Consider the following 10671-nt stretch of genomic DNA (forward strand, 5'->3'; position numbering starts at 1 on the left):
ATGGATCAAGATAGTCTATTCAAAACAACAACAACCAAACTATACACTTTTGAAATAGCTAGCAAGAAATATATGATTCTGGGGGAAAAGGTTTATAATGATTATTGATAGCTTATGGGCTCAACTTTCATATGACACCAAAAAGTTTAAATATAGTGAATTCATGCTTGAATGAGCACTGCTCACTTTTGTAAAGGGTATGAAAATTAGGCTGCGCAGGAATTAGCCTTCCAATTTTAAGCCCCCGTTCCACTATCACGATCTGGACCCCGATCTGTCTCGATCTAGCAGATCGGGAGAGAGCGGCAAAAGCGTACGGGGATCGGAAGCATCGTAGCAGCAGCGTGTGGAGGTCGGGGTTGGAGCGGGCATTTTTTCAGATCGGGAAGAAATTTTTAACCTGTTCAAAATTTCTTCCCGATCTCCCCGATCAAAATTGACCTATTTTTAGTCGTACGGCAAGCGGGGAGAGCGTAGTGACAGCGTAAACGCAGCGGGGAAAGCGTAGTGACAGCGTAAACGCAGCGGGATGAGCGTAACAAGGTCTTTCTGAGCGTAGTAACATCGGCACAAGAACGGGAAGAAAACTTACACAAAAAAAATGTCTGCCAGAAGAAGATAAGGAGATCGAGAGGCAGAACTGTTGAGGAGGAGGAGGGCATTGTCGCTACACCTGTCAGGGCAGAACATGAAGAAGAAGGGGCTCAAATTTTTGAAGAAGGAGAAGAGATGAAGAAAAAGAAGAGAAGAAAGCAGCAATGCAGCAATCCAAAAGGCGAAGAAAGAGAGACTGCACGTGATGCTTAAAGAGGAGGAAGAGGACTTAGCAGAATTTTGAAGAATTTTGAAATCATCTACAACTGGAGGAAGACGGACTATAAAAGCAAGGATCAAGAAAAAGCCTTGGAAAAATCAGCACGTCTTTGTTTATAACAATGAATTGCTGCAAAAGAACCGTGAGTTTGAGGAGCCTCTTCGAGATCCACAGTATATTTCTTCGGTTCTGCATGCTAATAAGTTGACTGACTGCAGATCGACAGTCGAATCGGGGTACATCAAGGCACATCGGGGCACATCGGGCACTTTTCAGCTCTCTGAACGGGGTGACAGCGTGATAAGATCGTATAGATCGTTCAGAGCGTAGATGCAGCGTGCATCGATCGGATGACATCGGCAACATCGCACTGACAGCGTAGCTACATCGTTCTAAAGCGTAGCTGCAGCGGCAGAGATCGTAATGCCTCATTCCCGATCATCGTAGTAAGAGCGTAGCAAGCACGTGGTAGTCGTAACTGCAGCGTACTTAGAGCGTTCTAACATCGTACCGTGTCCAGATCGGCTCAGGTTTTACCCGATCCTTCCCGATCTGAGAAAATTGTCAAATCGTAGCGAGAACGGCATAGTGGAACAGGGGCTTTACGAGAGGCGAGTCCGTTGGAGCTTACAAAACTGAAGTTGATATGATAGGTAGGGATTATGTAACATTGAATATTCATTTATGGGTTGTAGAAAAAAAAAAAAGAGAATATCAAAGATGTCAGCTATTTATTCTTCAGGTCAATGGGTAACCTAAATAATAATTAGCCAGTAGCTGTGACATTCCTTTTCAACAAAATGTATGTATAACCAGATGGGGATTATGTAAATTCATTATTCAAATGCATTTTGTTGAAAAAGGAATGTCATAGCTACTGGCTACTTATTATTCAGGTTACCCATTAACCTGAAGAATAAATAGCTGACATCTTTGACATTCTTTTTTGTTGTTGTTGACATTACATACTTGAATATTCAATGTTACATAATCCCTACCTATCATATCAACTTCAGTTTTGTAAGCTCCAAAGGACTCACCTCTCGCAAAATTGGAAGGCTGATTCCTGCACAGCCTAATTTTCACACCTTTTACAAAAGTGAGCAGTGCTCATTCAAGCATGAATTATTTTTAAACTTTTTGGTGTCATATGAAAGTTGAGTCTATAAGCTATCCATACATATAAATCTTTTTCCCAAGAACCATTTATTTCTTATTCGGCAGCCATTTCAAAAGTGTATAGTTTTTTTTTTTTGAGACATACGGTATAATCCAATCAAAACAATACAAGTTTGTAGTAGTGTGAGTTGTGTGAGTTATGTGTGTGTGTGTGCGCACACACACACACACACACACATACACATATATATAAATCATGCGAGATACGAGGAAAGAAAAAAACACAATATTTAGCTTCCAAATCTATATACCTCTTAATGTTCCTCCTTTTTTTGGAAAAAGTGCACAGGTTGAAAAATTGGTCTCTGTTGGGAATTGAACATATCAATATAAACATATATGTGAGTATATGCACACACACATCATGTAGGAGACCATATATACACACAGTGTATATATATATATATATATATATATATATATATATACACTCGGTAAATGTTTCAAAAGTTCAGCAAACTTTCCTCGTCATCGTCCGACAAGGTTCTTCCATCCAAGTATGGTGGTGATTTACTTCACTTGGCTAACCAGTTTGTGCAATTCTTCTCTGAGAAAATTCAAAACATAAGGAATGAATTGGCAAAAGTGTCAAACAACCAGTCATCACTTTCATTTCCTTGTATATCACCACGTCCAAATAGCATCCATGCGACAGCCTATGGACCAACCTTTGCAGAATTTCAACCCGTCACCGAGACAGCGGTAAGGAAACTGGTGTTGGCTTCACCATCTTCGTCTTGCAACCAGGATAAAATACCCACATGGCTGTTGAAGAAATGTGTTAATGAGCTGACTCCAGTACTCACACGCATTATCAACCTTTCTCTGATGAGCGGCTGTTTTCCAGATTCCTTCAAGCATGCACAAGTTGATCCTCTTATTAAGAAACCAGGTTTAGATTCAGAAGTATTGGGAAATTACAGACCAATAGCAAAGCTTAAATTTGTTGCAAAGTTGGTAGAGCGAGCATGTGCTAATTGTAGAGATCTTGTTCTAATCTCCAACTCTTGGACATACAGATGACCAATACAGAAGTAATGTTGAGTTACTCATGCTGTGGCATAGCTGTTTATTCTGTAGCATTGTGCTACACGTCTGCTCATGTCTGCAGTCTGCTTGCAACTGAGTGGTCATGGTGTGTGTGTCTACACACTGCATGCATTACTACATAAGTGATGGCAATACATTAATAAGCACATGTATGCATTGATCACAATGTACTAGGTTGCTGTAGTCTTACAAATTCAGACCTACATCACTACATCTCCCTTTCCACCAAAGAAGTAGCATTGATTGATCATTGTCTACTGATCTAAAAAACTTTTCTTTGTATCCGTTATTACAGTACAACTGCTTCACCATGTTCATACTGTCGCATGTGGGTAATGCGACAGTATGAACATGGTGAAGCAGTTGTACTGTAATAACGGATACAAAGAAAAGTTTTTTAGATCAGTAGACAATGATCAATCAATGCTACTTCTTTGGTGGAAAGGGAGATGTAGTGATGTATATCGACTCACTTCTGCACATCTTCATAAAAAAAAGAAAAAACTACTCAGGAATCCATGTTACACATAATGCTTTGATTTCTGAATCCTGCATAGATCACCATTTCAAATCATGACATGGTTACATCATAATATGGATCACCTAGCTTAGATCCTCGCGTGAATTTTACATTTTGTAATCCTTGAACCTGGCTGGTAGACGGGTTTCACGCTGTGGGCGGGTTTGCTGTTGCCATGACGATGGTTTGTCAGCTCCTGGGGTCACAGCTGCTGGGCTGGTTGCACCATGGCGATGAGATGATGCTGCATGGCCAACTTCTGGTTGACGTTGTCTCCTCGGACTGCGAGCTGCACTCACAGGGATCTGGTTGCCAGGCAACGGGGTACTTGCTTCTGCGCTGGATCTGCTTATGGCCACAGGCCTGCTATCAGTCTGGTTAGTGTAGTCTGGCCTGATATGCTGCCTGTTACGTCTGAATAATCTTCCGTTGGGACTCTGGAGGACGTATGAGCGTGGTTCTTCTGCTCTGGAATGCACTGTTGCTGGCTCCCAGCATTTGTTTACTGGATGCTGTACCCTCACTGGTTGACCATTGTACAGCGGTGGGAGTCCCACTGGCCTGGCATGTTGATCGAACTGCTGTTTCTGCTCTTTCTGGCGTTGCTGGAGATGCTGCCGTATGTTGTCAGCATTGGGGTTCCTGTTCACAGCTCTGGTAGGAAGGTCACATTGGAGCTTGCGACCCATTAGCAGCTCTGCTGGGCTAGGCAGGTTTTCGTTGATCGGCGTCATTCTCCAGTGTAGGAGGGCTAGAGGCAGATTGGTTGTTTTTTTCATCATGTTTTTCACTGTTCGTATCTGCCTTTCGATGAAGCCATTTCCTTGGGGGCGTCGTGGAGAAGATGTGTTGTGGTTGAAATTCCACGTCCTGGCAAACTCCTGGAACTGGTGGCTGGCATAGTGTGGTCCATTATCGCTCACTACCACACGTGGAACGCCATGTTCTGAGAATATTCCTTTCATCTTTGTTACAACCGCACTGCTTGGGGCTGGTTCAGGTAGTGTCCTGATGATAGGAAATTTGCTGTAGTAGTCTGCTACGATAAGGTACTGGGTGTTGTTGAACTCAAACAAATCAGTCGCCACGATTTCCCATGGCTTGGAGGGGATTTCATGCTGCATCAGAGGCTCAGATGTCTGCGATGCTTGATGATACTGACACTTTTCACATGACTGGACCAGTTTATCAATGTCCCTGTTGATGTTGACCCAATACACACTGTTTCTCGCGAGTAATTTAGTCTTCTGCTGACCTAGGTGACTGACGTGCAGTTTCGCTAAGATGTATGGCTGCATGTGCTTGGGAATAAGCACGCGGTTGTCCTTGAAGATAAGGCCGTCTCCCACGGTGAGATCATTACGGATGTTCCAGTACGGTCTCAGGTCCGTTGGCAGGTCCTGGATGGTGTTCGGCCATCCAGTGATGATCACTTCCATCAGGCTGCTTAGGATTGGATCCTGTCGTGTTGCTTGTTTCAGCTCGTCTGCTCTCTCTGTGGAGAATTGAACCAGGTCCACCCGCAGCATCTAGGTTGATGGTTTCTGCGTTCTGTTCGTTTGGCATACGTGAGAGCCCATCTGCGAGGGTGTTGTCCTGTCCTCGTTGGTATGTTACATCAAAGTTGTAGCCCTGAAGACGAATAAGCATTCGTTGGAGACGTGCTGGTGCCACTGTTAGTGGTTTCTGTGTCACTTGGATCAAGGGCTTGTGATCTGTTATGATGTGGAATCCTCGTCCATACAGGTAAGTATGAAACCTTTCCACACCGAACACTATGGCTAGCAGCTCTCTCTCAATACAGGAGTACCTTTGCTCAGTTGGTGATAGTGTCTTGCTTGCAAAGGCAATTGGTCGTAGGTGCTGTTGATCATCGCGTTGTAGGAGTGCTGCCCCCAGACCACGCATACTAGCATCACACTGCAGATATACTGGGGCTTGGGTATCATAATACTGCAGAACTGAAGTCGTTGATACTTCATCCTTCAGGCTCTCGAAGGCTCGTTGGTGGTGAACTTCCCACAGAAAGTCTGCGTTCTTCTTCAGCAGGTCTCTTAGCTCGGCTGACTTGGTGCTGAAGTCCTTGATGAACGGCGACAGATACGTCATCATGCCTAGGAAGTGCTGGAGTTCAGTCTTGCACGTCGGTGCTGGCACGGACTGAAGATCAGAGACCTTTTCCGGGTCTGGTTTGATGCCATCCTTGGTGTACACATTACCAAAGAAGGTGACCCTATTTTGCTTGATGTTGCACTTCGACGAGTTGAATGTCAGGCCATGCTTCTTGGCTGCGTTCATGAGGTGTAGCAGGTTGCGATCATGTTCTGCTTCAGTGGCTCCGTATACCACAATGTCGTCTGCAATACACACAGTACCAGGACATCCTTCTAGGACACGGTCCATCTCAAGCTGGAAGATGTCTTGGCTTACGTTGAGTCCAAATGGTAGTCTCATGAATGCATATCGTCCGAATGGTGTTTGAAAGGTCGTCAGTTTTTGACTTTCAACGTCCAACTTCACCGACCAGTACCCTGACTTCGCATCAAGTTCTGAGAATGTCTGTGCTCCGTGGAATTTGTGGTTCAGCTCCTCTAATGTTGCATGAGGATAGTTCGGTCTGATCAGCGCCTTGTTTAGGTGTCGTGGATCAAGGCATATCCGGATTGACCCATCTTTCTTCGTCACATACGTCAAGGAGTTGACCCACTCTGTTGGCTCGGTGATCTTTCTGATTACACTTTGTGCCACCATTCTGTCAAGTTCATGCTTGACCTTGTCTGCTAGTGCGATAGGCATCTTTCTCGGAGCATCTTTATGGCTTGGGATGTTAGGGTCGACGACTAAATGTTGCTCTCCTTCGAATTCTCCTATACGGTCAAATTGCTCTGGGTAGGCTGTTTTCAATGAGTTGACATCTGCTACAGGCATATCAATGCTCACTGGGCAGTGGAGCGTGATAAGGCCAAAGTGCAGTGAGGTGTGCAGGCCAAAAATCACAGGTCCGTCTGATTCTACGACATAAAATGTTGTCTCCACCCACGGTCCATTCGCATGTTGGCATGGAATTGTTGTTGTTCCATACTGTTTGATTGGGGTGCCATTGTAGGCCGTCAAATTTGATGTGCATGTGGTGAGGCATCCTAAATCTGGTGTTCCTGCAGCTGTCATTTTCTCAGGAAACATCCTGCTGAAGGTTCGTAGTGGCAAGGTGTTGACTTGTGCGCCAGTGTCAACTTTACCGTTTAGTGTGCAGCAAACTCCAGGGCGGTTGTGGAGTCTAATGTTCAAGCTTGTGATGACTTCATCTCGCTTAGATGCATTTGAATTCGTCTTTGGTTTGTTGATCACGTCAAACGTCTTGTCATCAAGCTGTCGAGTATCCTGAGCAGAAGCAAATTCATCATATTCACTCATGTCATGTACTGCTTGTCCACGGCGATCATCTCGACGATCATCACGACGCACGTTGTTAGCTCCACCACGTGATGAACTACGCTTGTAATTGCCTCTGAATTTCACTTTGTTTGCAGTAGGTTTCTTTGACGACAGGCACATTTTGGCGTAATGCCCCACTTTTCCACAGCTATAACAGGTGATGTGTGCCGCTGGACAGTGTTGTTTGTCTTTAATGTGGCTACCTCCACAGTTCTTGCATGTGGTAGCTGGGACTGTTTCCCTCTGAACCTGCTTGTGTTTCAGGCCCATCGACGCAATGTTTGCTGCTGTCAGCGTTGAAGAGGCTTCAGCTTCCAGTGACTGCAATGCTTGAATATGCGCTTGTGATGCCTCATACGTGCGCCCAAGCTGTAATGCCTGGTGCAATGTGAACTGCTTGCTCTTAGTCAATAGCTCTTTTTGATATTCTGGGATTGGCGTGCTGTTAATAATCAGTTCAATCAAGCGCTCATTCATTTCAGGCTCAGCAAAGTCACACTTCGACGCAACAACTCTGCATCTATTCACAAAGTCATCCAGCTTTTCGTTCAGATTTTGCTTCAATTTCGATAATTTCAGTCTACACACACGAAAGTTCTCTTGTGGCTCAAGTTGCTCCTCAAACTTACCAAGTATGGTGTTGATGTCAGCTTGCTGCTGTTCGGATAAATTCCAGCAATTGAAGCGTTTCAAACCTTGCTCGCCGACTGATAACAGCAATGTGGGCACTCTGTCCCTTTCAGGAGTGTGTTTCACTTGAAAGTACAGTTGCAGCCTTTGTTTGAACAGTCTAAAGTTCTCTGCTACATTTGGGCCTTCCCAATCCATCCTGGGCATTTGATCAGCCATGTTTGTTAGTTGAGATCCCACCGCTGCCACCATGTAGAGATCTTGTTCTAATCTCCAACTCTTGGACATACAGATGACCAATACAGAAGTAATGTTGAGTTACTCATGCTGTGGCATAGCTGTTTATTCTGTAGCATTGTGCTACACGTCTGCTCATGTCTGCAGTCTGCTTGCAACTGAGTGGTCATGGTGTGTGTGTCTACACACTGCATGCATTACTACATAAGTGATGGCAATACATTAATAAGCACATACACAGTATGCATTGATCACAATGTACTAGGTTGCTGTAGTCTTACAAATTCAGACCTACATCACTACACTAATCAGATACATGCATATCTGGAATCAAATGAAATGTATGGAAGAGCACAATCAGCATACAGGAGAAATCACAGTGTTGAGACAGCTATGATACGTATTTTTAATGACCTACTTCTTGCCGCAGACAGGGGCCAGGAGACACTGTTGGTGATGCTAGACTACTCGTCTGTATTTGACACTATTGATCATAACATCATGCTCCGCCGTCTGTCATCGACTTATGGAATTGTTGGTACTGCATTTGATTGGTTTCAGTCTTGCTTTAGCAACCGAACACAGAGTGTCTCAATCAATGGTATTGCATCTGCCCCTTATGTTCTCAAACAAGGGGTTCCTCAGGGTTCTGTCTTAGGACCACTGTGTTTCATAATGTACACAGCTCCCTTAGAGGATGTAATTGACAAGTGTGGCATAAGTAAAATTACATATGCTGATGATACTCAGATTTATCTTTCATTGCCAAAAAGCACTAATTCTGATGTAGCAGTTGGTCAGATTGAATCATGCTTAGGTAAAATTCAAGATTGGTCTTTGCAAAATGGTTTGAAATTGAATCTTGACAAAACTGAAGTTGTGCATGTAAGATCTCGTAACAAGTCCTCAGCAATTTTGTCCGTCAATGTTTGCGATACTCCTGTGCTGCCAATTTCTAAGGCACGTGACCTTGGTGTCATTATCCAAGATGATCTTAGTATGAAAACTCACATCAATAACATATGCAAATCTGCAGCCATAGGTCTACACAGGATTGAAAAATTGAGACACTTTCTCGATAAAGCAACTACAGAAAACTGGTTCATGCGTTTATTTTTAGTCATTTGGATAATAATAATGGTTTGCTCATTGGAGTTCCAGACTCTCACCTGAAAGGACTCTAACGGATACAAAATTCAGCCGCAAGGCTTGTGACACGCAAAAGGAAATTTGATCATATAACTCCCATTCTTCGTAGTCTTCATTGGTTGCCCATAAGAGCTCGTATCAGGTTTAAGATTTTGACCCTTGCATTCAAATGTTTTCATGGAAATGCCCCTGCATATCTCAGTGAACTCATCAAGCCATATCATCCTGGTCGTAATCTGCGCTCAAAATCAAAAAATCTCCTCTCTGAAATAAGTGTCAAATCTAAGACATATGGTGATAGGTCTTTTGGAAAAATGGCACCCTCATTATGGAATAATCTCCCTCTCAGTGTTAGATGCATTACAGATTTTGATAAATTCAAATCTGTGTTAAAAACTCACCTTTTTGACAATTGTTGATTATATGTTTGAATTAGAGAAATATGTGATAGATTTTGTTTCATTATTTTGTACACGCATAGAGACTATTTGTATGGTATTATGCGTTTCTAAGAACTATTATATATATATATATATATATATATATATATATATATATATATATATATATAAAGTCTTATTGCAAAATGAGCTAAGTGCCATTTTTAAACATTTCAAAGTAAGTCCATCATCAGATAGAGCAAAATTAAACCTTTCCATTAATACCTCACTTGTAATATGACAAGGAATATTCTACAAGTTATGATTAAAAATATCCTGTATTTTCTTATTTTCTTTGTTTAGCAGCTTTGATCACAAATATCTCCAACTTAATAAGAATGGAGTTAGCTCATTTTGCGATAAAACTCTTCATATATATGAATACAAGAACATGATTCTTGTCAAAGTGGAATCAACTCATTATCTGGATTCGGTGAAAGCAACGATGCACTGTATTAGTAGATCATGTCAGCGATGTTTGAGATAATCAATATATACATATACACAACAAAAAATGAAAGGAAGATTCAGTAAAGCATAGCATCCAACAAGTTTTAATGGCTGCATCAAATTTTCAATGTGTTACACATATTCAGGGTTTCAAACAATGATTTTATAGTAACATAACAAAGGGTTTCAGATAAAGATTTTACAGTAGCGCGAGTATAGTAACATAAAAATGTCACTATAAAATAATTGTCTGAAATTCTGAAGATGTGATGTGTTGAAAATTTAGTGCATATACTGTACTTTTTGGACATTGGTAATGCACTCCTCAGCACTGTTTCATGAAAGTTGCCAGCCCTGAGAAGTTCTGTCTCTGACAATCACCATAGTAACAGTCAATGACCAGAGCATCTCAGTCAATCAAAACCAAGGATTTTACTGAAATTGTCAGAGACTGACATCTTGTCAGGACTTACAACTTTCATTGAAACAGTGCCCTCATCTCTATCTTTCATCTCTTGTATATCACACACACACACACACACACACACAAAGTTCTCTTTCATCCCTGTCTCCATTACCATGGTAAACAATGGGGACTGTATGTATGCTATATTATACACATACTCTCTTTTCACTCACTGCATATTTTCTCCCAGTCACATGTTATGAACTTTCCAAGCATTGATCAAATCTATGTGTCATCATTGCTGAATATGGCTACAAAATTTTGTGATGGAACGGTGATAAAGAAAATACACATAGAGAAA

The 10671-nt window shown here is 42.2% G+C and overlaps 1 protein-coding gene across 1 annotated transcript; it reads right to left on the reverse strand.

Annotated features, from left to right (window-relative positions):
* Positions 1-3670: 3670 nt before the first annotated feature.
* On the reverse strand, positions 3671-7847 carry LOC140231085 (uncharacterized). Its single transcript, XM_072311236.1, has 2 exons — positions 5132-7847; positions 3671-5058 (listed from the first exon to the last, which is right to left on the reverse strand). The coding sequence occupies exons 1-2, from the start codon at positions 7845-7847 to the stop codon at positions 3671-3673; spliced, it is 4104 nt and encodes a 1367-aa protein (XP_072167337.1).
* Positions 7848-10671: the final 2824 nt, after the last annotated feature.

Source organism: Diadema setosum, chromosome 7 (genome assembly GCF_964275005.1).
Source record: "Diadema setosum chromosome 7, eeDiaSeto1, whole genome shotgun sequence".
Taxonomy (NCBI): domain Eukaryota; kingdom Metazoa; phylum Echinodermata; class Echinoidea; order Diadematoida; family Diadematidae; genus Diadema; species Diadema setosum.

Coding starts and splice junctions, on each gene's coding strand:
- LOC140231085 (XM_072311236.1), bottom strand. CDS start 7,847: ATGGCTGATCAAATGCCCAGGATGGATTGGGAAGGCCCAAATGTAGCA. Junction 5,059..5,131: donor CCTCGCAGATGGGCTCTCAC/GTATGCCAAACG, acceptor AATTCTCCACAG/AGAGAGCAGACGAGCTGAAA.